Here is a 24,907-nt window from a genome sequence, read left to right as displayed (position 1 = left end):
CTAGAGCCCATGAACCACAACTACTGAGCCCACGTGCCACAACTACTGAAGCCCGTGCGCCTAGAGCCCGTGCTCTGCAACAGAAGCCACCGCAATGAGAAGCCCATGCACCGCAACAAAGAGTAGCCCCTGCTCGCCTCAACTAGAGAAAGCCGGTGTGCAGCAGCAAAGACCCAATGCAACCATAAATAAATATATAAATTTATTTTTTTTTTAAAGTGATTTATTAGAATAGGTTGCTTGCGAGGCCTACAAGCGGGCAGGCAAGCAGTGCGCTGCCCCAAGTACTTAGTGGGTTACATTTTTGTAATCAAAGGAAGAGAGGGGAGGGGGGAAGACCTTCTTTGTCTTTCTTGAGTAGTTATCACGTTTCCGCCTCCACTTTGGGTTTTTTGTCCCTACATGGTCAGGCCAGGACTGTCATGGCACTTTGGAAAAATTATTTCAGGTCTCACTACAATGAGGGTCTTTCACTTTGAAATGTCCTTTCCATAAGTGATTTTTTTGTGTGCACAGAGCATGTGCTGGGGGTCATTAACTTGATGACACCACCGACAGGTTGTAAGTCTCATGCCACCATTGTTTTATTGTATTGGGGCATGTCTCATGCTTCTGTTGTATGATTTTGTTGCTAATCAAGTTAGCTTGATTTTGTTAAGCAAGCCAATCTGGCTGTGATGCTAAGCGACTTGTTCGGCTCTATGAGTCAAGCAAGCCCACATTGTTTCAGGATTTTCCCATTACTTTCTTGAGTGATCATTAACCTTACTGTGATCTCCTAAAGTCCCCTCTCTATCTACAGTCCCCTAATGGGGTTTCTAAGCTATTTGATTATCCTACTCAATTCCTATCAGCCTGGCAGGCTTCCTTCCATCACCATTTGTGATTCTGCTTTCTAAGACTCACACTGAGGTTAGTGTTGACTTAAAATATATTCACAGCCTAAAAGTTGAGAGTTTTGTTTTATTCGGTGGGAATTTTTAGGACCTCAAGCCCGGGAGGCAGCATCTCAAGTAACCCTGAGAGAACTGCTCTGAGGAGGTGAAGTGCAGAGCCAGGTTATACAGAAGTTTTGCAACGAAGAGCAGGTAGTCTGAATGTCAAAAGATTATTGTAAAGAAAACCAGATCCCAAGATAAGGAATTTAGCGCTTTTCTTTGTATGGGAAGATGCAAGATTCTGGGCTCACTGAAATCATTCCCTTGATATGCACCTCAGCTCTCTGGGGCCAGTATCCTGTGTTTTCACATCCTGAGTTCACTCAGGGCTCACATTGGAGGGCTGCAAATCGCTGATGACTGTGACATTCTTTGTTTACTGATGTGGCAGGAAATATTCCATTTCTCATTAGAAATTTCTCAACTACCCTGTGGGTTTTGTAACGGGAGACTTTCCTGCTCTGCTTGCATCCTTGAAGAATTTAGAAATTCAGAATCATGCTTTCGTTATTAGAAGGTAATGAGTGTCACCTTTTCTGATTTAATTTAGGGAAAGCCACTAAAGGAGGCACAGGGAGAAATTCTCTATTCTGCAAATTTCCTGGAGTGGTTTTCAGAGGAAGCCCGCCGCGTTTACGGAGACATTATCTACACCCCAGCAAAAGAAAAACGGGCCCTGGTCCTCAAGCAGCCCCTCGGTGTGGCCGCAGTCATCACCCCAGTATGTGGCAGGATCTGCAAGCTCCTAGGGGAGGAGGTTGAGTGGGGTTTGAGCAGGTGTGCTCATCCTGTTAGCTCTGTCACCTGTTCTTGGCTTCCTGATGCCATTGCTGCATGTGGAGGTGTGTTTCCTGGTCCTCTGCGATAGGTGTGAGAGGTGTGGTGGTGGCCGGGGGGCACTTCTAATGCCTGCAGAAGGGGACTGACCCACTGGAGGACCCAGGGGCTCCTCTGACTTAGCATAAAGGCTTCTTCTTGGCATTGCCTAGTACATCTAAAAAGATCTTTGGTATTTATCAGTTTTTAAAAAGACTTAAGATTTGACAATTTTTAAATGTGCTATAGTTTTGAGAAAATTTTATGCTTAATTTATGGTTATCATCAACAGCAAAGTATTTATGTATCTACCAGCAGGCACTGGGCCAGGTTCTGAAAGTAAAAAGGCTAAAAAAAAAGATACGGTGTCTGCCTGGATAGGGCTGCAGTATACTTGTGGGGCACCCAGCTTTCTCTACATGAACTGCCTTTCTTGGGTCCACCTTCTAGATCCCATATTAACTTCTCTACAGTGTCTGCCAGCTGGTCTCAAGACTGCTTATCTTTCCCTGCTCACCATAGTTACAGAGAACTGCCCCCCTCACTGCCTAGACTGACCAGGTTTGACTCAGAGCCGACTCTCCACTAGCTGTGTGACCTTGAGCAAATTACTTAACTGCTCTGTCTCACTTTGTCCAAACCTGCAAATGAGGAGAAAAATACCAACCTCATTGGGTTGTGATGAGGATTTAATTAATTATAGTTTAAAAGTGCTTAGAACAGTGCCTGGGACAGAATAAGCACTATATGAGTTTTTGCTGCAATAAAACATTGTTACTATAGATACACAGATGTGTACAGAGAGCTATCTATAAATATATATAGAGAGAGGAAAGTAATATATCGTCTACCATTTTCAAAATCACCTTTGCTAATATTTTCCCCCCGCAGGGTCAGCAAACTATGGCCCTCAGGCCAAATCCAGCCTGCTGTCTGTGTTTGTAAATAAAGTTTTATTGGGACAGAGCCACGCCTATTCATATACGTACTGTATTGTCTGTGGTCTTGAGTCCTCGTGACAGAAACTGGACATCCCACAACGCCTAAAATTTTTACTACTCGGCCCCTTACAGAGAAAGTTGGCTGTCCCCGGTGTAGATGATTTTGTAGTGTTTTAAACTCTGAAGATGTTTCCTGTCTCTATGAGCCTTTGTCTCCCCAGTCCCTGCAGTCAGCAGGTACCAGGTGTTCTGAGAGCTCACCTGTGCAAGAACAGCTCTGCCAGGCAGTTGTGCACTGGAATTTGCTGGCTGACTTCCCAACCTGCCTGCCTTTGGACCAGGGGGCAGTCCTTCCTCTCACTTACCTCCTTTCTCTTCTGATCCAGTGGAACTTCCCCAGCGCCATGATCACGAGGAAGGTGGGGGCCGCCCTGGCAGCAGGCTGCACGGTAGTGGTGAAACCTGCCGAGGACACGCCCTTCTCTGCGCTGGCCTTGGCCGCGGTGAGCCTCTCTGCACAGAGTCCAAAAAAAGGATGTTATCTGGGACAGAAGGAAAGACTTTCAAAACCTTCTTTGCCTGCGTCTCCTGTTTGATGGTGTTGTGTTTTAATTCACTAGCCATTATTTTAACCCAGATGATGTTCTTTTCAGAAAAAATAACAGATGGGGGAGTTTTCTGTCATCTGTAGGCAATGTATTGTTTAGGCTACCCTAAAAATGATATCTAGCCATCATTTTTATTAAGTCATAGTAATGTGACTAAAATATGGGCATTTCTCAGATTCAGGGACCTCTTATTTACTGTTCCCTTCTCCAGCTCAATCTGTGTCATATCTTGTTCTTCTGTTTAAAACCCTCTAATAGCTTCTCATGTCTCTCAGGGTAAAATTCAGGCTTCCTGCAGTGGCCTTCACTTTTTTAAAATTGGGAATGTTTGATGAGTTTCTCCTGTTCTACACATTCCCCTTCATCCTTTTCTGTCCCTTACAATTTATCTTTTGAAGAAGCGAGACGTTTGACTGGTAGAGTTCCCCATAGTCTGGGCTTTGCAGATGGCATACCATGCACTGGGTTCCTCTGTCTGCTGCACTTTCCACAGATTGGCAGCTGCATCCAGACGCTTCCTCAGACTTGGGTTCGATCCCATTTTGTGTCCTTTTGTCAGGAGGCGAGTAATGTCTGGGTGTCTCCGTTTTCATATTTGCAGCCATTGCTGTGCAATGCCACTCAGTCTGTTAATTCATTAGGAGTGCAAAAATGGTGATATTTGAATTCTTTCCTCTTTCTTTCATTTATTCACCAGACCACTTCTATAAATCAAAGCTACCCATCATCTCCTGTGTGGTTACCCCATGGTAAATTCCCATAGGAAAGACAATATGTTTGATTCTTTCTTTTTATTTACAGTTTTCCAAATTAATGCATCTATTCCTGTCATCTGCCTAAGGCTCCCAATTAGTCTGTTAGTAGCATTATGTGCTAGTAGATTTTAACGTATTTGATGAGTTTCAGTTTGCTGTGGTTATTATCCTTGATGAAGCTCAGATTGCCCCCATTTTTGGCCAATGGCAGCCTCTTCGAGTTGGCTCTTTTATCTTTTAACATAACTCTTAGTTTTTGAGACCTTCCTTGCTAGTATGACAAGATATTTTAGACTTATTATATATATTTCTTGCTTCAGACCTGGGATTAACCATTTTTGCAGAAAGCCCTTATTTCTTCTGGTAGGAAATTATATTTTAAGACTACATTTGGGGCACTAGGGATGGTCATTGCTACTAGTTGGTCATTGTTTCTAGGCCTTTTAGTGTCAGGGCTAGAAAATATACATATATGTATTCTCACACACACACACACACACACACTCACACAATAAAATAGTGCTTAAATTCATACAGAAACTTCCAACAACACATTCATATTAATATCACATTAGCACTATTAAGAATCTTAGTTCAGTTCCAAATATATTCTGTCCCTAAAGTCAGCCTAGTTTTTTTTTTTTGGCATTACTTTTTAGATTAAAACATCTATTTATTTCTCTTTTCTGTTTTTCCAGTTTGATCATTTGCTGCCACGTTTGCTGTTTCTCTTTACAGCTTGCAGACCAGGCTGGAATTCCTCCGGGTGTATACAACGTTATTCCCTGCTCTCAAAAGAAGGCCAAGGAAGTAGGGGAAGCACTTTGCACGGATCCCCTAGTGTCTAAAATTTCCTTTACTGGTTCAACAGCCACCGGAAAGGTATGTGACTCAAGTCTCAAAAAACCAAATGGCATTCTAATAGCTTGTCTTTATAGAGTATCAAAATACTATTTCATCTCGATCACCATTTGTAGGAAGATTTCTGGCAGAGTGTTAAAAGCTCTGTCCCATAACATAACGTCCAGTCATTTTCCGGAGATATCTGGATGCTGTTCCTTATTGTGACATGACCTAGGTTTCTATTTGACAAAACTGCAAGTTTAGGGGTAGACAAGGTTCCCATTATTTGTTGCATGTGAAGTAGCTGAAAGTTGTCCATAACTTTGGAATTCCCATAACTCTGGAATGCATGTTTCTTTCATAATCTAGAATTAAAGAAATGGATGTCTTAGAATTGAACAAAAATTGTGTTTAGTATAAAGGTGCTTACAGAAATAGAAAGGTCTTTTTTTTTTTTTCGTTTCCCCCCCCCCATATGTTGAAAAGTTCTTTCCCGAAAACTTCATTTGTGTGCCTGTGAGTGCATTTTTACTTATCCTTTTAAATGTTCAAAAGAGAAAAAAAGCAGAGGAGAACAAAAGTTCTTATTTATGGTGTTTCTCTCCAGATAGTATACTTTTTTCTGCTGGTATTTATATATACACACACACACTCATGCTAGAGACGAACATAAACATATACCACATAAAAATAATATAAATCTAATCTGAAAGTTTTGGTGAAACTGGTCATTTTTTGACACCATGAGAAACAGGAGAGAATAAAGCAATTTTAGTAGCTCCCAACCATAACCACATTTGTCATGCCATAAACGCACACTTGGGAAGCCTGCCATTCATTCCAGAAGCAGGAATTTTTAGATCCATAAACTGCAACCACCCTGATCAATGGATCTTGCAGAGCAAACTTACTCTCAGAGGGTTTCAAGATATCAATAGTTAGAGCAAAAGAGAGAGGCCTGGGAAAAAGGGTGGTAAACCTTTGCCACTGAAGCCAGAGAAATTCTCAGATGCTGGACAAAGGCCAGCCACTCATTACTCAACCTCGCTTTGCTCAGTGAACTATCCCCATTGGATAGACCCCGAAGGAAAATGTCGACCATGTTCCTGCCAAGCCCAACTGTGCCACTTAAATTATTTACGCAGGACAGTGATTCACTTCAAGTGGTTTAAAGGGAAGAGTGATAGGAATCACTGATAAAGGAATAGCCAGGGGCCTCTTCTGAGCTGGTCTTTGCAGAGGATCAGTGGCTGAGCTCCTGATCTTGCAACGTAGAATCTTGCCTCTACTGAACCCCATTCCGTCAGCCTGTTCTGGAGATGCTGCCCTGCCCTCACTCCTTCCAGGGGCACCACCCCTCCCGGGGCCTGCTGCGGGGACAGCAGCCATGCTTTATAGCACATGATACCTCATCTGTTCCCCCACAGAGAATTCAACCATGAGTGGTCATTTGACCCGAGGAAAACAGATTCATAGGCTGGCCAGTGACCTAGGATGAGTGACCTGGCCATAGAGAGATGAGCTGGGCACTCACGTTCCCTTTCTAGGGCTTTGAAAGCTGAGATCCTGAGAAGGTCAGCAGGGGGAACTGGAGCAGAAAGGATTCCTTAAGACGTAGCAGGACTGCAGGCAGTGCCACAGGGGTCATGAAGGTCAGAGGCAGGTTCAAGCCCTCATCATGCGCACTGAGTAGCAAGAAGACGCAGTCAGAGGACACAGGTGGAGGCAAGCGACCCAAGAGCGAGCAGAGTCAGAAAAATCAATGGCCTGGCAGAGAGCGGTTCTTAAAAATTCAAAAGAAAATAAAGAAATAGGTTTACTCACACCGGTCAGAATGCCCATCATTAAAAAGTCTACAAATAAATGCTGGAGAGGGTATGGAGGAAAGGGAACCCTCCTACACTGTTGGTAGGAGTGTAAACTGGTGCAGCCACTATGGAGAACAGTATGGAGGTTCCTCAAAAAACTATGATCCAATAGAGTTGCCATATGATCCAACAATCTCACTCCTGGGCGTATATCCAGACAAAACTATAATTCGAAAAGGTAACATGCACCCCTATGTCCATAGCAGCACTATTTATAGTAGCCAAGACATGGAAGTAACCTAAATGTCCATCAACAGATAAACGGATAAAGAAGGTGTGGTATGTACATACGGTGGAATACTACTCAGTCATAAAAAAGAATGAAATAATGCCATTTGCAGCAATATGGTTGGACCTAGAGATCATCATACTAAGTGAAGTCAGAAAGATAAAGACAAATACCATATGATATTGCTTATACGTGGAATCTAAAAGATGAACTTATCTATGAAACAGAAACAGACCCACAGACATAGAGAACAGACTTGTGGTTGCCAAGGGGGAGGGGGGCTGAGGGAGGGATGGAGTGGGAGTTTGGGATTAGCAGATGCAAACTATTATATATAGACTGGATAAACAATAAGGTCCTCCTGCATAGCACAGGGAACTATTCAGTATCCTGTGATAAACCATGATGGAAAAGAATATGAAAAAGTATATACACACACATACACATAAATATGTATATATAACTGGATCACTTTGCTGTACAGCAGAAACTAACAACATTGTAAATCAACTATACATCAATAAAATAAATTTTAAAAAAAGAAGTTTAATCTTAAAACTCATACTACTTTGTTGAATAGTAACATTTCATTGAGAAGACCGTTTTTACTAGTTCATTGCTGGAATCTTAACATCTGGGCATATAGAGAAGTACCAGCACTGAAGCAATTTTCCAGCTTTTCTGAATTTTTGACTAAGAAACCTATCATAAAACCCACAGCTGTGTATCACAGGGACCAGTCCTGGAGTGACCTTGGGCTTGTGACCACTGTTCGTTGCACTTGAACCATCCAAGTGGGTCCACCGTTCTCATAGCTGTGGTTGGATAAAGACCTACTATCGTGTAATAAAGCAAACATCCCTGGGCAGCTTTCCTAGGCCGTAAGAATCTCTTCCTGGATATTTAAAGCCTAATAGTTGTATGTATCAAAAAGCCTTACAGGGGCTTCCCTGGTGGCTCAGTGGTCGAGAGTCCGCCTGCCGATGCAGGAGACACGGGTTCATGCCCCGGTCCGGGACGATCCCACATGCTGCGGAGCGGCTGGGCCCGTGAGCCATGGCCGCTGAGCCTGCGCGTCCTTGAGCCTGTGCTCCGCAACGGGAGAGGCCACAACAGCGAGTGGCCCGCGTACCGCAAAAAAAAAAAAAGCCTTACAGTTGTGCATTGAGCTAGTGATTATACTTCTTTTTGTTGTTGTTATAGTGATTCTACTTCTACTTATTTATACTGAGGGAATAACTGCAGTGTTGTTTTAATAGCAAGGAATTGGAAGCAACTTAAATTTCCAACAGATGGGGGCTGAATAAATAAATGAATGAATAGCTCTGCAGTGGAATACTAGGCAAGCAGCTAAAGGATGTTCTAGAAACACGAAACACATGCTGATATGGGTGTGTTTAAAGTGTTGTGAGCATGTTATGATGTTCCAGATATATGACTAACTGGGAAGATAAAGCAGGTTATAAAGCTGTGTAACTCTACCATCCTGTTTTCTTTAAAAAAAAAAAAAAGGCACACGTCCCTGGTGTGTGTAGCCAAATTCTGGACGGATATACCTTAAGATTTTATCAGTGGTAAGCTATTGGTTGTGGGGTTATGGGTGATTTTATTAGCATATCTCTATAATACGATAATTTTATCATAATTTTTATCATAATTTTTTATGTTTATCATAACAAATTTATCATAATTTTTAATAGGTCATACATTGACATGGTTCAAAAACCGAGACAGTATAAACATGGTTATATTCAGAAGTTTCACCCTCACCCCTATCCCTGATTTCCTCCCTTTTATAAATAATTTTTAGTTTTTATCTTCCTTGTGTTTCTTTACCAAATACAAGCAAATATGAATACATATAGATTCTTATTTTCCCCTTTTCTTATGCAAACTGTCATCTCGTATACACGACTGTGCACCTGGCTTTTTCCACTACTGGGCAAGTTTTTGAAACAAAGGCTTACGGGACCATGTAGTTGATTCGGTGCTCACAGCATCCTCTCATCTGCTCCCAGGTCCTGTTGCATCATGCAGCAAACTCTGTGAAAAGGGTGTCCATGGAGCTGGGCGGCCACGCCCCATTCATCGTGTTTGACAGTGCCAATGTTGACCAGGCTGTCGCCGGGGCCATGGCATCTAAATTTAGGAACTCTGGACAGGTGAGTCCCAGGGCATTTTTCTGGGTCGTGTGTTTTACAGATCCTACCCCCTTCCTCACCTCCTAGGACGACACTCCCCTCATTCTTTGTCCACGCCCTCTTTCATCAGGTGTTTTGTAAGTGCCCCCTCTTTGCCTGGGACTCTGCTAGGCTCAGAGGGTCCAAAGAGAAATAAGGTAGTATCCCTGGCTTCAAGGCATTTCCTGAAGAGCAGATGCCTTTTAATCAAATCGTTCTCTCATCTCATCGTTCATCTCCTCTTTGAATCTGGTTATTTTCATAGTTTTACCTCACTGGGCTTTTCTCTGCTGAACAGGTTTAAACATCTCCTCAGACACAAAATAGCCTGAACACCTAGGGTCTGAGGCCCACAGTCTTAAGGAAAAGAAGGGAGGAAAATGTTGAGGTGGAGCCTTTAAAAACTCAAAACCCTGCTGCCTGGATCTCATTCTTCCCGAGATGGAGAGGGCATGACAGGCACCCACTACAGGGCTGCACACACTACAGTGGCCCAAGGCGGGTCCGGGTTGTCCTTGGGAGAGTGGTGGCCTGAGCTCACCCCTTGTAGGGAATCCTGGAGCATCAGATCTAGCAGGGAACTTCCCAGGTATCTGACACAAACCTTGCATTTTACAGCTGAAGACACGAAACTCTAGAAAGACTAATTGACTTGAAGTCATACATCCTTGGGTTCAGGATCTGGGACTGGGAACCTAGGGCCCGGTCTCCCAACTTCTATCCAAGCTGTTGCCAGGATCCTGGCTTCTTATACAATATTCTTAAGCACTTTGTCTTGGAGTACCATCACTAAACAGTTTTAAATGCATTCCAGAAATGGAATGACAACTCCTGAAAGGTTATCTGGGGGAAAAAAAGGTGAAATGTTGTACAATATTCCATATTAAATAGCTTTCATCCTTGTTTTGGCCTTTGGTAATTAATTTTTCTCCTTTCACATAACCTAATAAGCTTGGTTGTTTCAGAAACAGGTATGTTTCCTTTTAGAAACACAAAATGGCAAGGTGTGTAACCTTCAGAGTTACACTTACAAAGCTACAACTTTGGGGTGTATTGCTTTAAGCCAATAAAAATGGATAGGATACAAAATTATCTATAGGCTTGTTTCTATTAGAAAAATACACAATAAGAAAAAAGCCAAAAAAAAAAAAAAGAAAAAGCCAAGAAAATGTATCAAGGGTAACTACATTTCCTGTAATGTGTTTATATTACATCATTTTTAAATATTAGGTCTAATTAGAAAAAATAATAAGCAAAGGCTTTTCAATAATTTAGGCTGACACGGAAGAATGGTCTTGCATCCATTTTCCAAATCTTGGACTCCGCCAAGCATTTGAAAGGCTTAATAAGCTAGTGGATGTAAGTTAGCCTTTGAATCCCTTTCCTTCTAGCTCTGCTGTCACTGCAGCATCACTGTCTCAGGGAGTTACAGTTTCTTGTGTTGGTTTTATTCTTTCCAATAAGAGCCATTCGAAAAAACTTGGGTTAGGTGGCTTTTTGGTTTTTTGTGCACAGATATTTATCCTCGCTTACCTATTTAACCACAGAGATGTGGCGGGTGTAGAGGGGCTTGGAGAAGTCCATGCACTCAGCACATTTGTCTTTAGGGCCAAGCCCACGTGGGGAGGAACACAGCAGGTAGAACACAGGACGGGAATCACCTGGGAAAGTGCATTCACATTCAGAGGTAGCAGCAGTCACACGATTATTGGTTGGGTCAATAGCTTCCAACAAACTGTCAGTGTGAGTTTGTTTCTTTTTGTCTAGACTTGTGTTTGCTCAAACCGTTTCTTGGTGCAAAGGGGTATCCATGATTCCTTTGTGAAAAAATTTGCCGAGGCAATGAAAACAAACCTGCACGTGGGTAATGGATTTGAGGAGAGAACTACTCAAGGCCCGTTAATTAATGAGAAAGCTGTAGAAAAGGTAAGTTCGTTTTATCATCTGTTCAACGTCATGGTTTCAGTATCAGAAGCTTAACTGGCAAAACCACTCTGGTAAGGTGGCCGGCAAGGCGGTTTTGGAAACAATGGAGAAATCGGGAAAACAACTGAGTTTCTGCCAATTTGTATAAACTGAGTGGCACCACGTGGTTATAAGCTTTTCCAGCTCCATCATTTCACTGAGTCCCCATGAGATCTGTCACTTCTGTTCTCCTACCGCCCTCCCTAAATTTCCTTTTACAGTGGTGCTAATTCTATCTCCTGCTGCCTCAGGAATTAAGATCCTGAAATACAAAGTTCTTTAATTTCTGGAACACCTAAAAGGAAAGGAAAGGAAAAAGGCTTTGTTTTTGAGATCGTTTGTGTTTCAGCTGAACTGCTGGCTGGCACTGAAAACAAAATGCCCTTGCAGAAGAATCCTTGGCGAAAACACCCTGGCAGGAGATGTAGAGCCACAGAAATCATGGTTAAGATTTAGAGATGGGGGCTTCCCTGGTGGCGCAGTGGTTAAGAATCCACCTGCCGATGCAGGGGACATGGGTTCGAGCCCTGGTCTGGGAAGATCCCACATGCCGCGGAGCAACTAAGCCCGTGAGCCACAACTACTAAGCCTGCGCGTCTGGAGCCTGTGCTCCACAACGGGAGAGGCTGCGACAGTGAGAGGCCCGCGCACCGCGATGAAGAGTAGCCCCCGCTCGCCGCGACTGGAGAAAGCCCTCGCACAGCAACGAAGACCCAACACAGCCAAAAATAAATAAATAAATAAAAAAAGATTTAGAGATGGCAAGAAAGGGAAACTCCTTAAGCAAGGATTTGTTTGTTCAAATAATGTCGCAATCTTGACTGCTAGCGAGGTGAGTTTTCTCCTCTTGTTCTACTGTTTTAAAAAAATAGTCCTCTTCAGAGTGGCTTACAAGGAGGTTTCGTATAATATCAAACATCCGGTATGCTCCCCAGATAAGTCCTTACTTGGTAGAAAGGATTTCAATAGGATTTTAGTAGAAAATGGAGGCTGGAGGTTGTGTGTGGGGGAAAAAAGGGGGCACAGAGAGCCTCCTGGGTCACCTGAGGAACCAAAATCAAGTTAGAGCCAGGTCAGCACCCAGGTGGGAAGCACAGCCCATTCGCTGTTCGTTGGCCTCCTGAGGGCCTGAGGACCAAGCCCCGCCATGGCTGCCCTGACCCAGTGGGCAGTCTGGCTGGCTGAATATCTTATCTGGTGCCTTCCCCAGTAGACACCAAGGAAGCACTGGGGTTTTACAGAGCTCTGATAACATTTCCAGTTATTGCCTTGGGATTCTCTACCTCTACATAAAGAATATACATTAAAGTTTACATGGGTACCACCTGCATTTCTGAGATGGCTTTGGACCCTGGGCACTCAGCCAGCAAAGAAAATGTGGCTCTGTACCAGCTATGGTTCAAGTCCCAGAGGGGTGGTTCTTAACCCACCCAGCACCTTTAACAACTACAGATGCCTCGGTCCTACTTGAGGAGATTGGGGGTGAATTTGTCTGGAGTAGGGCCTAGGCATTTAGTGCCCCAGTTATTGCTAGTTTGCGGACTGGGAAACCTGTCTGGAGATTTTGTTGTTATTCTTGCCAAAGTGATTGTATAGACATTGCTCTCTAGAGGACGCCGTTTCCTAGGACCTCAAGCAACTACAGTTGAAGGGTTTGTTTTTGTTTTTGTTTGTTTCCCTCTGAGAGTTTAGTAGAAAACATCTTGTCTGAAAACAATCCATTGTGCTGGCTTTAGTGTACATACAGTCACAGGGTAAATACCTGGGGAAAAGAGTGCACATCACTTTTAATGTGACAAGAGGAGGACAGAGCATATTCTATTTGAGGTCAAATAGAATGGGGCCTTGTTAAGTATGCTAAATAGAGGTATTTTTAGAGCTATAAATCATAGAAAGGAAGCTAATGGGGATTTGTTGCGGACAGTGAACTATGAGAGCATTAGAAGGGGTGAGGATCTCAAAAGGGTGAATCTCGACGGCAGACTGTGCCCAAGCCTCTATTTATCTCTTCTGAAATCCTACAGCATATTCCGCTGAGAATGGGAGGCAGGGGGAGACTCCAGTGGACCACGGATTGTGATGAACTTCTGGAAGGCAGCAGGGGTCGTGTTAACAGAAAAGTCAAAGCAGAATGAGGCAGGCCCAGGGGAAGCCTGCAGAGGAAATGGGTGTCATTTCTACGATGGAGCTTTTCTAGAAATGGCTGGGGTAGAGGGTAGCAATGGGAGGAGGGGAGAAATAGTGCTGATTGGTTCTACTTCTGCACAGTTTTCTGGGTCATTTCCCTCCACCCACCACCAACACATACAACGTAACAGAGGCAATTTGCTCTGGGCAGGAAAATGCCTCTGAAGAAATAGAGCAGCCAGCCTACGAGGAGTACGGCGTGAAGAGTGAGGGTAGGCACGCCAGAGAGGAGCTCCCCTACCTTTGCCCTTTGCTCGGGTGGGGCCACCCCTAAAGTGAAGCCTGCCGAGTGAGATAAACCCAAGCTTGGCGTTGTCCCTCTCGTTCGGGGAAGAGACTGTTAACAGCAGAGGTCACCCATGTCACCCGTTGAAATTAACCAACTCCATCCTTCATTAGAAAGATGAACAACCAAGACTCATGACAGCCCTAGAGGAAAACCCACAGCACATCAGAGGAGGGTCAAGAAGAGCAAACAGAACAGCTGGCCCTCAAGAAAGTAGGTGACTCTGTGAACAGACAGGATTTTTTCTAGGAATCTAATAGTATTCTCCAAGAGTTCTGAGAAGATAGTACATCTATAAAACAGAAGTAGGTTCTATGAAAATGAAGCAATGAGAACAAGAAAGAACGTTTTTATTTATTTATTTGGCTGTGCCGCGCAGCTTGTGGGATCTCAGTTCTCTGACCAGGGACTGAACCCTGGCCACAGCAGTGAAGGCCTGGAATCCTAACCACTAGGCAACCAGGGAACTCCTAGAAAGAATGTTTTTAGAAATTGAAAACATGGTGGTCAAAATCTTTTTAAAACTCAGTAATGAAGATGGAAGACAAAATCAAGGAGAGCTCTTAGAATTTAAAGCAAAAGTATGGCAGGAATGCACAAAGAAATCGATCTGACGTGAGGGGTGTATCCATTTTAGTAATAGGAACTCTAGAAAGAAAGACTTGAGATGGAAGAAATAGGATTATCAAATACTAGAGGAAAACTTCTCAGAGCTCGGGGAAAATAACAATTCTTCAAAATTGAAAGACTTCGTCAATTGCCAAGTAGAATAATAAAAAGAAAAACCCAGATATGTTTCATTAAAATTTTAGAATGTCAGGAACATACCAGAATATTCAAGAAGCTTCCAGAGGCGGGAAAAGCTACCACAAACCCACAAAGGAGTGAGGACTTTTTTTTTTTTTTTGGCTACGCTGCTGGCATGTGGGATCTAAGTTCCCTGATCAGGGATCGAACCTGCACTCAACGTTCTGAAGGAAAATTACTTTGGGTCCAAATTCCGTCACCAACCAATGCAAGGTAAAACACCAGACATACAGTGTCAGAAAACTCTGAAGGTAAACCATTTTCAGTGCACCTTTTTTGAAACAACTACTCGAGGAGAATGTATTAGAACAAAATGAAAGTGAAATCCAGGGAGGAGAACAACATGGGATCCAAGAGCCTGGAACTAACCCAGGAAGGAGATGAGAACAAATCCCAGGAAGACAGCTGAGCATCAGGCCTGCAAAGACATGGGCATATGTGTATTAGACCGTTAGACAAACTGTAAGAGCAAACAGCGAGAAAATCACAGAGGTGGGAGGAGACAGCATGGTACACACCATGTGCCCTCTTGCCTCTGTACCTCTGTGCATTTGGTTCTTTCTACCCAGAAGGGAGCAGGGTACATTAACCTATTTGGAAAAGAAAGAAACCCAGTTACAGTTTTTTTGAAAAAGAAAGAAACCCAGTTACAGTTTTCTGCAGTTTAAACGTTTCCCAAGTATCCTCGACCACCTTTCCCAAGGGCTCTTCTTTTACTCTTCACACAGGTAGAGAAACATGTGAGTGATGCCATTTCCAAAGGGGCCACCGTTGTGACAGGCGGGAAGCGACATCAAGTTGGAAAAAATTTCTTCGAGCCCACCCTGCTCAGCAACGTCACCCGAGACATGCTCTGCTCTCAGGAAGAGACGTTTGGGCCCGTGGCACCCGTTATCAAGTAAGGTCATCCAGCGGGTCGGAAGACAGGAGAAAGGATAGGAAAGGAAAAGGAAACCCGGAGAGAAATCCAGTTCGTGTGTCGTTTGAGGCCTGGGTGGGGGACGGGCTGAAGTAGAGAGCAGGGTTGTATCAGTGGAAGCACTAAGTTCAATGTAACATTTAAAAAATTTTGTTTCTATTATTGCCTCTTTAGACCACAAAATTTACCAAATTCTCTACTTTGCTCTCTTGCTTTCTACTGAACTCATTTTTCTTTGTAATGAAGTATATACTTTAAGAGTTCTTTCAAGGGTGTCTGTGGGCAATGGACTGTGTGCTCTTATGTGACCTTTTATCTCACAGTCACAAGTAAATAATAATTTACCTGCATAAAATTCTAGCTTCAACACTTTGAAGATGTCACACCTTGGTCTACTTAGCTCCAGGGTTGTCACTGAGAAAGCTGATACCTGGTTCTTACTCCTGTGGAGGGATATGCCTTTTCTCTTTAGAGACTTTTAAAATTCCTCACGGCCTCGGACGTTCTTAAATTTTACCGTGGTAGCTTGGGTATGGTACACCGTGAGCTTTTTCAGTCAGAGGTCCAATGTCTTTCTTTAATGTCTAAAGTGTTTGTTTAGTCCTGGGAAGTTCTTGGTCATTATTTCTCCAAATATTTCTCTCTCTTCTATTGCTAACGAAATTTATAGATTAGGGTTTCCCTGGTGGCGCAGTGGTTGGGAGTCCGCCTGCCAATGCAGGAGACGTGGGTTCGTGCCCCAGACCGGGAAGATCCCACATGCCGCGGAGTGGCTGGGCCCGTGAGCCATGGCCACTGAGCCTGTGCATCCGGAGCCTGTGCTCCACAATGGGAGAGGCCACAACGGTGAGAGGCCCACGTACCGCAAAAATAAATAAATAAATAAATTAAATTAAATTTAAAATTATAGATTAATCTGACATTAGGGAAATGAACCACTTGGAGAACTTTCATCTTCTTTGTTTTAATAAAATTTTTTTTACCTGGAGTATGAACTTGACATTTTCCAAAAGGATGCAGTGGTTAGGAATGCAGGCTCTGGAGTTGAGTTGGGTGTAGATTCAGGCTTTGCTACTTCATACCTGTGTCCCCTTGAACAAGTTAACTTCTCTGAGCCTCAGGGTCCTTGATGGGAAAAGGAATAAAAACTAGTACCTGCCTCACAGGACAGTTTTAAGGTTTAAATGACATAATGTACGTAAAGCGCTTAGCACATTGCCTGATATCATTATGGGTGTTGTTGTGTAAATAAAGCATTAGGTCAGGGAGGGGGACACAGTTGTTACTAGGGGTCTCTAGTCTCACACTTCTTCTGGGACACAGGGCGGTGGGAGCACCACCCACATTAGCAAAGAAAGGTGAAAATCCTCAAGGATGTCACAACTGATGATGTGATGACTGCATTTTCTTTTTATTTATTTATTTGGTTGCACTGGGTCTTAGTGGCTCCAGGGCTCCTTAGTTGCGGCACATGGGCTCCTTAGTTGCAGCAGGCGGGCTCCTTAGTTGCGGCATGCATATGGGATCTTGTTCCCTGACCAGGGCTCGAACCCGGGCCCCCTGCATTGGGAGCTCAGAGTCTTATCCACTGTGCCACCAGGGAAGTCCCGATGACTGCATTTTCGAGGCACAGGTGGCCAGTGAGGACATGGGTGATGCCCTGTTTTCTGTTCTCTGGCGGATAGAATGGCTTGCTCTCTACAGGTGGAGAGCCAAGCCCTGGGAGACACAGCTGGTCATCCTTGGAGGAAATAATTCTCTTGGGGTCACCCTCCTTGACTTGCCCTCCCCCAGAGCGCTCTCTTCTCTCCCAGTCGTCCTCTTGCATTGACTGGGGTCCGCCAGCTCTGCCCGGTGCCTTCAGAGGGCTGGCTGGCCGGCTGCCACTGCTGCTGGACCTCTGAATTGAGGATCCGGGATGCGGACAATGTTTTGCCCCCAGTTACAGTTCTGGGGCAACAGAAAAAGGCCTCTGAAATGTTGTTCCAGAAATAACGATGATAAAGCTGGAAGAGACTGCATAAGGCTTCCACGCTAGCAGTCTCATTTCCAAGGAGAACGGACCCCCAGCACTGTCACACTGTTCAGAGCATAAGTGGTGGGGCCGACACTAGAGCCCTGGGACCCAGTGGCCTCTGCATGTTTTCCTTCTCCTACATTATGGCTGCTTCTAAAGTAGTTGTTATGATCGGTACGTTTCTTTTCTTTTTTTTTTTTCGGCCTTGCCTTGTGGCTTGCGGGATCCCAGTTCCCCAACCAGGGATTGAACCGGGGGCCACAGCAGTGAAAGCGTGGAGTGCCAACCACTGGGCCACCAGGGAAGTCCGATCGGTACATATTATTCTTCTTAGTAGGTAGCAAGAGCCGTAATCCTTTTCTTAAGGCGTTTTGTTTGACATTCTGAATACTCCGCAGTTCCCTGTGTGTCTCCCAATCTCCTAGAGGAGATGAACTGGTGTTGATCCGAGCTCACTAGCCTTGAACTCTGCACGGCTGCAGCGAGTGACGGTGTTTTCCTCTGTACCCTCTGCAAAGCTCTGATTAACCCCTCGCCCTTATTTGGGAAACAAATCAGGTGGAAATCAGCTGGTTTTCCTTACTCTCCCCTTAGGGATTTTGCTGATGACCCATCTTGACTTTGGCAGGTTTGATACAGAGGAGGAGGCGGTGGCGATCGCTAACGTGGCCGACGTCGGGCTGGCAGGTAGGCGTCCGTCCTTGCTCGGTAGCTGTCATAATCACTTCTCCAGCTGACGCCAGGGTGGCCTTTTAAACGTCACCCTGGGTTTTGAGAAGGCAACTTCATTGGAGCATGTGTTTCACTGCTTTCCCAGGGGCGGGGGTGGGCCTGTGCAAGTCCGTGTTCTTTTGCCTTGTTCCCGGATGCAGGATGGGGGCTCCCTGCTTGGAGCTGGGTGTGGTCGTGGGAGAAGAAGCAGTGCCGTGTTTCAGGGGGAGAGTCACACGCACCCTGTAACTCCCATGTTCCCAGAGGCTCGATGCCTGGAAATTCCAAGGGGTTTTCCTCCCATTTTGCGTGGCTCCTGGAAGTCTGAACAAAAGAGATAGCACCCGACCTCACAGAGAGCATCAGGGGCCATGAAGGAAGCGAAGGCAGCACAGGCAGAGGGAGCCTCACAGAGTAGCTGCCGTTCTTTCAGTTTGGACGTGGACAAGGTGGCCACAGAATGTACCCTATGACCCTGACAAAATTATATGTGCATAAATGCACTCAATAAGGGCTTCCCTGGTGGCGCACTGGTTAAGAGTCCGCCTGTCGATGCAGGGGACACGGGTTCGAGCCCCGGTCCGGGAAGATCCCACGTGCCGTGGAGAGGCTGGGCCCGTGAGCCATGGCCGCTGAGCCTGCGCGTCAGGAGCCTGTGCTCCGCAACGGGAGAGGCCACAACAGTGAGAGGCCCGCGTACCGCAAAAAAAAAAAAATATATATATATATATATATATATCATGTGGATAACCTAACTGACGTGTGCAGGATGCACTGAACAGGAGGCCACAGGAGCTGCGTTCATTATTGTTACAGTCCTGATAGGAGACGGTGAGAGCTCTAGCGAGAGTGGAATAGAAGCAGAAAGATGATTTCCAAAGGTTTTGAGATGAAGATGTGCACAGGACCAATTCGGGGCTCCACATGGGAGCAGGGAGGGTTCCAGGCCCGCATGACTAGGCAGATGGTCACCCATGGCATCCGCAGCTGTGGACATGATGTCTTTAATCAGGGGTCCCCAACCCCCAGGGCTGCAGACCGGTACCGGTCCGCGGCCCATTAGGAACCGGGCCACACAGCAGGTGGTGAGCGGTGGGCGAGCGAGGGAAGCTTCATCTGCCGGTTCCCGTCACCTGCCACCGCTCGCATTACTGCCTGAACCGTCTCCCCCTGCTATCCATGGAGAAACTGTCTTCCATGAAACCAGTCCCCGGTGCCAGAAAGGTTGGGGACCACTGGCTTTAATGACTATTCTACATCCATGTCCTTTATCCCCATGACAGGTTATTTTTACTCTCAAGACCCAGCCCAGATCTGGAGGGTGGCGGAGCGGCTAGAAGTCGGCATGGTTGGCGTTAACGAAGGCTTGATCTCCTCCGTGGAGTGCCCTTTCGGTGGGGTGAAGCAGTCTGGCCTTGGGCGAGAGGGCTCCAAGTATGGCATTGACGAGTACCTGGAGCTCAAGTACGTGTGCTTTGGAGGCTTATAGGATTCCTTAGTTCTTTAAAAAATAAGAAAGGAAGCTTCGCCACATGTATGGGGACATGCCATCCATTATTTTAAATAAGCCCATAGGGTATCTGAATTAGGAATTTTTTTTTCGGGCCTCTCACTGCTGTGGCCTCTCCCGTTGCGGAGCACAGGCTCCAGACGCGCAGGCTCAGCGGCCGTGGCTCACGGGCCCAGCCGCTCCGTGGCACGTGGGATCCCCCTGGACCGGGGCACGAACCTGTGTCCCCTGCATCAGCAGGCGGACTCCCAACCACTGCGCCACCAGGGAAGCCCTGAATTAGGAATTTTTTTAAAGCTCATCCAATCCTCGTAATCTTGAACAGATGCAAATCCTACCCCTCCCCCTACCTGACTAGGGACCAATACATGCCATGCGCCTGAGGCCGCAGACTCCCCGAGAACCAGCGTAGGGTTTATAGAATGAAGCCCTGGACTCCACCACGACCCCATCTGCCTCAGAGCAAAGTGCAGCGTGAGGCCAGCCGGCCCCCACAGCCCCACGGTCACGGCTGGATCACTGCCTGGGCGCACTAAAGACACTTGCTGGGTATTCCGGGGTGTTGCTGCAGAGGCTGAACCACTCATTTTTTAAGACTTCAGAAATAGCACGGAATTGCCTGTGCTTCTTTGAGACGTGAAGGAACCCCTCTCCCTTTTTCGACCATTTTTTAAATTGAAGTCTCCATTGTCCTAAATTAACTGCTTAAAGGTTTCTTCCTTTCTGTGCTGTTTTCCATGTCATGTTGTTTCCGTTAGGAAATAAGCCTAAGCATAAAGCACAGCAGCTTGGTGGGATGGATGGCCCACGAGTAATGGCCTGGCCTGGCTTTGTCCCCGTGGATGTGACATTCAACCCCTCCCCGCCCCCCGCTGCACCCGCATCCCTCAGGAGAGTGGAGATTCTATACATGCCTTATTTAGCTCCATGGGCTATTGTGAGCCTCAGAGAAAGTGAAAGTGTTTGCCAAAAAGTAAAAATTCAGTGTAAGTGCAGGAGTCGTCATTATTATGAGCAGCACGTCCCAGCCCCGCTTGGGTGTCCGGCAGTGGCTTTGCCAAGGTGAGCGGAGGTTGGTACCCACCTGCCCAGCACCTGAGCCTGAGTGAGGGCTCGTCACCTGCAGCCTGCTGTTTCTGTTCTCATGAAGCGCTGCTCCTTCACCTGCAAAAGAGCAAAAGCACTTTCACGACAATAATCCCAAAAGGAAAAAGGATTTCCATAATTGCCAATTGGAAGAGGCATGAGGTTTTGCCCTTCAGGCACCTTTTATCCAATAAGAGTTTTTATAGTTCATCATTTAAAACAAAAACAAAAACAAAAAAACCCTATGACCACTGTTTCCTGTCACTCTGAAAACTCTGATTAAAAACACACTAGGCTTTTCTGTATCATGTCTCCGTTTGTCCTGATATACAAGGAAAAGGAATAAAAGCTGTTCCTGGTGGAATAGACAAGGATGAAGCACCTCCTTTTCCACTCTCTCTGTGTGCACACTCCACTGACATTCTGTGGATATTTTGGGGAGCAGAAGGAAAACATGAATGAAAGTAGTGCTAGAGGCAGTCACTCCTGGACCCAGCTGGGATGTAGCGTCCCTCACTGAGCCATGGGGAGCTGAATAGCTAAAGGTCTGAGATGTCCCTGTGCACAAAAGTACCATGGCTAGGGCTTCCCTGGTGGCGCAGTGGTTGGGAGTCCGCCTGCCGATGCAGGGGACGCGGGTTCGTGCCTGGTCCGGGAGGATCCCGCGTGCCGCGGAGCGGCTGGGCCCGTGGGCCATGGCCGCCGAGCTTGCGCGTCCGGAGCCTGTGCTCCGCAACGGGAGAGTCCGCGGCAGTGAGAGGCCCGCGTACCGGAAAAAAAAAGAAAAAGAAAAGTACCATGGCTAGTCTTGGAGCTGCCTTGTGTTTGCCCTGGGTTACATCTGCCATCTCCCCTAAGGCCCAATAAGGAATGAGCTGAAATCCACCTCCTGGTAACATGCATCGCTCAGACCCTGTCCAGAATCACGTACGCATCATATTGACAGTGAGTTTCTACTTTTTAGTTTTAGGGTTGTTTTATGTAACACCCTAATTACTTAATATTTAGGTGTGTCCATCTGGTTGCTATTAACAATAAAAATGCTCTAACACTCGTTTTTAGAAGTCTGGAATACTGGTGCTTGAAATGTTTGGAGGAATACATTCAAATACATTTGTAACTTTGTAAATCAGTGAATGTCTTGGCTGGGTGGCAATTTTGAGTTTTCTAGTATATCTGGCTCACCAGGTACATAAATTGAGGGCCAGACACTCATTCCAATATCTTTGATTAATTCTGGAATTAAAATAATTTGAAAAGGAAGTAGCTTACTGTTAGTAAAATTGTTCTGGGTTGTGGGGAAAACAGAGAAGTATTTTTAAATGAACATTTTGGGGGCTGTTTTTCAATAAGGTAACCATATGTGATGGATTTTTTTTTAATGTATGTTATAATATGAAATAGAAAAGGACCATTAAACCAGGGGTTGGCTCACAGCCCAAATCTGGCCTGCCGTCTGCTTTTGTACAACCCAGAGCTAAGTATGGTTTTTATATTCCCAAAGGAGTGCTTGGGGAAAAAAAATCAAAAGAATGGTATTTCATGACACGTGAAAATTTTGTGAAATTCAGATTTCAGTGTCCAGAAATAAAATTTTATTGGAACCCAGCCACATCCATTCATTTACCATATGATCTATGGCTACTTTCTTGGCAAAGCTGAGTATCTGCAGCACAGACAGTATTGCCCACAAAGCCTAAAGTATTTACTCTTTGGCTTTTTACAGAAATAATTTGCCAACCCCTGATCTAAACCCAGAGGGAGATATTGACCTTCCCCCGTTTATGAGGCATTATATCATTTTATTGAACACCTACTGTGTAAAAAATACTTTTCTGGGCCTTGCTCCAGTGAATTCTCACCAAGAACTTCCCAGCAATTATCACATAACTCATATGAAGTTACCCAGAGAATGGGAGTCTATTGGCCTTGAAAAAAAACACTTCTCAATTTACTTTCCCCAGCTATGCAGGGATTCTCATTTAAAAAGCTCCTCTGTACCTATTATCTTTATCCATTTGAGTAGCTTTTAAATACAATTTTATGTCAAGCGCTGGTTCATCTACCTTTATTTTTATGTAAAGACTCAGTGAAAGTAAAGATCAGAAGCACAATGCAAATAACTCTATTTTATTGTAAACTTGTATCATTAACTTTAAACTGTGCCACATGACTGCCTTCTCGGAAGGCTGGAGCCCAGGGTTTTAACTGTTCGCGAGCAGCTATGGTAGATAGCATTTTACCTGAATGACATTTATGCTGTGATTTTTTTTGTGCTGTATTTTATGGGATAAAACTTGGGAATAAGTGTAGTTGGAAGTGTGGAAATATTTTGTTTTTTAAACATGCACAATTCATTTTTCCAGTTTTTGATAATTGTATGTGTGTGTCAATGTCTTGTCAGCAGAGTTGTGCGTGTGTAACTAATAAAGGTTGAATTAACAGAATTTCCTCTTTTTATGTCAAGGTTTCTGGTTTGTGGGTTTTTTTCTTGCCAGTTCATCATTTGAGTTTACTTTGGAGATTATTAGACCAGTTTGGATATGTATGCCACCCCAAAATATGACTGTAGGAGTTCAGGACATGCCAGCCCAAAAGATGCCACTTTGGCACAGGTTTTTTGTGAGCTGAAGGCAATTAAGAAGCAGATACAAGAAAAGCCCTCTCTCTTCCCTTCCCCCTCCATTTGCCTAAAAGCAGGATACAGATTTATAAAGTTACTCCCCTCCCTGCATCAGGAGGGAAGGACAAAGGTTAATTCCCAGAGACAACTTCAGGCCCAGTCAGCCTGGAATCTAAATAACAAATTTTACTAATTAGCTTTTATCTCCGCCCTTGAAAGCCTACAGCTGCTTTCCTCTGTCCTGTCATTTCTCCAGAGATTTATTGTTCTTTGTTGAAATGCTCTGTCAGCTGAAGTTTTAAGCCACCTCTTCGAGTTACTCATTTCTCCCTGAGTGTGTCCCATGTTTACATGAGATATACATGTTAATAAACTTCTGTTTGTCTTTCTCTTGTTAATCTTTCATTGCAGTGGTCTCAGGCAAGAACTCAGAAAGGTAGAGGGAAAATTATTTTTCCTCTCCTACATGTATAAATGGTGCCCCCTTGACTAGTGTGTGAATCTCTTGGGCAGGGAACCTGCCTGTGAAATTTGGTACCCTAGCACCTTCCTACAGGACGGCCTGTAACAGGGAAGAACATTTTACATTCTATTACAAGTTAATCACTAAAGGGATGTTGCCTATAAGCTTCAACCACACATAACGGCCCATCTCTGGGAACCCTGCTTCCCAGGTAATGAGCATTAAGCTAAAATACCTTTGTTTAGCTCACAGGAAACATCCTGACCAGGCCCGCCTGTGAATGACTGCAAGGAGGAAGAAATTAACATATCCCCTACAGAGGCCCACCCGAACCAGGAAATGTTTGACTTTACTCCCTCCCCTTTTAGTATAAAAGAAACCTGCATTCTAACTCAGGCAAGATGGTTCTTTGGGGCATGTTCTTCTCCATTTGCTGGCTTTCCGAATAAAGTCGTTATTCCTAGTCTCTTGATTATTGGCCTGTTGTGCAGTGAGCAGTACAAGCTTAGACTTGGTAACAGCCCTGTTGTATGATTCGCGCTCATTAAATGTTTGCTGAAGTAAATTGAGAATTTACCTGGTTTGCAGGTGTGGTTGCCTAAGAAAGGAGGAGCCTCCAGCTTTCTCAAATACACCAGCTTCACTCCTCTACGTGTGCCACTGTTATCCATTATGTACTTTTTTCAAAGGTTGGGTTTTTGGATACAGAAATGTATGAGGAAGACATTTCTGAAACCCTACCTTTCAGATATAATCACTGTTAATTATTTAAACAGCATATCTTATATTTTCATCCACTGTTCATTTATATTCTAAGAAATTTCACGTGGCCTCATTGAATCCAAATTGTAGCAGTAGGCCTTGAACAAAGGTAAGGTTTTCTCTGGAAGAAAGAATACACATCTCCCTTTGTCATTCCATTTATTGCATGCATTTCTCTTAACCTGCTTTTGATTTTTAAAATTACTTTGTTACCAGGAGAAACGATCCACTTACCTCTTGTTGACCTGAAACAAACAGACTCCCAGATATTTCTCCAGCAAAGACGGGTTTATTTGGTATCGGCAGAGAATTGCAACACAGTGCCTGCATCCATAGCGAGCCGCTTGCAAGCCCCTGCCCAGCAAGGGAAGAAGAACACTTTTATCGGGAGGA

At 44.7% G+C, this 24,907-nt stretch overlaps 1 protein-coding gene and 1 long non-coding RNA gene across 5 annotated transcripts in view; one reads left to right on the top strand and one right to left on the bottom strand.

Moving 5' to 3' along the window:
* ALDH5A1 (aldehyde dehydrogenase 5 family member A1) overlaps positions 1-24,208 on the top strand; it is a 31,314-nt gene extending 7,106 nt beyond the window's left edge. Inside the window, exons 3-12 of one of the 4 annotated variants that reach the window (XR_009543040.1) lie at positions 1,489-1,659; positions 3,082-3,198; positions 4,797-4,940; positions 9,017-9,160; positions 10,946-11,104; positions 15,152-15,321; positions 17,988-18,046; positions 19,354-19,534; positions 21,525-21,611; positions 23,998-24,208. Coding sequence is in view for 3 of the 4 variants with exons in the window: in XM_060163578.1 (XP_060019561.1) it covers positions 1,489-1,659; positions 3,082-3,198; positions 4,797-4,940; positions 9,017-9,160; positions 10,946-11,104; positions 15,152-15,321; positions 17,988-18,046; positions 19,354-19,559 (1,170 nt within the window). In the remaining variant the exon portion in view is untranslated. Of the gene's footprint in view, positions 1-1,488; positions 1,660-3,081; positions 3,199-4,796; positions 4,941-9,016; positions 9,161-10,945; positions 11,105-15,151; positions 15,322-17,987; positions 18,047-19,353; positions 23,114-23,997 lie in introns of those variants that run through there. The other 3 variants (XM_060163579.1, XM_060163580.1, XM_060163578.1) reach the window with 3 other exon arrangements.
* On the bottom strand, positions 197-24,907 carry LOC132527663 (uncharacterized). Its single transcript, XR_009543041.1, has 5 exons — positions 24,749-24,907; positions 20,665-20,744; positions 16,326-16,467; positions 3,061-3,208; positions 197-428 (listed from the first exon to the last, which is right to left on the bottom strand). It is a non-coding gene; the product is annotated as an uncharacterized LOC132527663 (long non-coding RNA).

This window comes from Lagenorhynchus albirostris, chromosome 10 (genome assembly GCF_949774975.1).
Source record: "Lagenorhynchus albirostris chromosome 10, mLagAlb1.1, whole genome shotgun sequence".
Lineage (NCBI taxonomy): Eukaryota > Metazoa > Chordata > Mammalia > Artiodactyla > Delphinidae > Lagenorhynchus > Lagenorhynchus albirostris.
The sequence above is the reverse complement of the archived record's forward strand: the minus strand, read 5'-3'. Positions and strand labels throughout refer to the sequence as shown.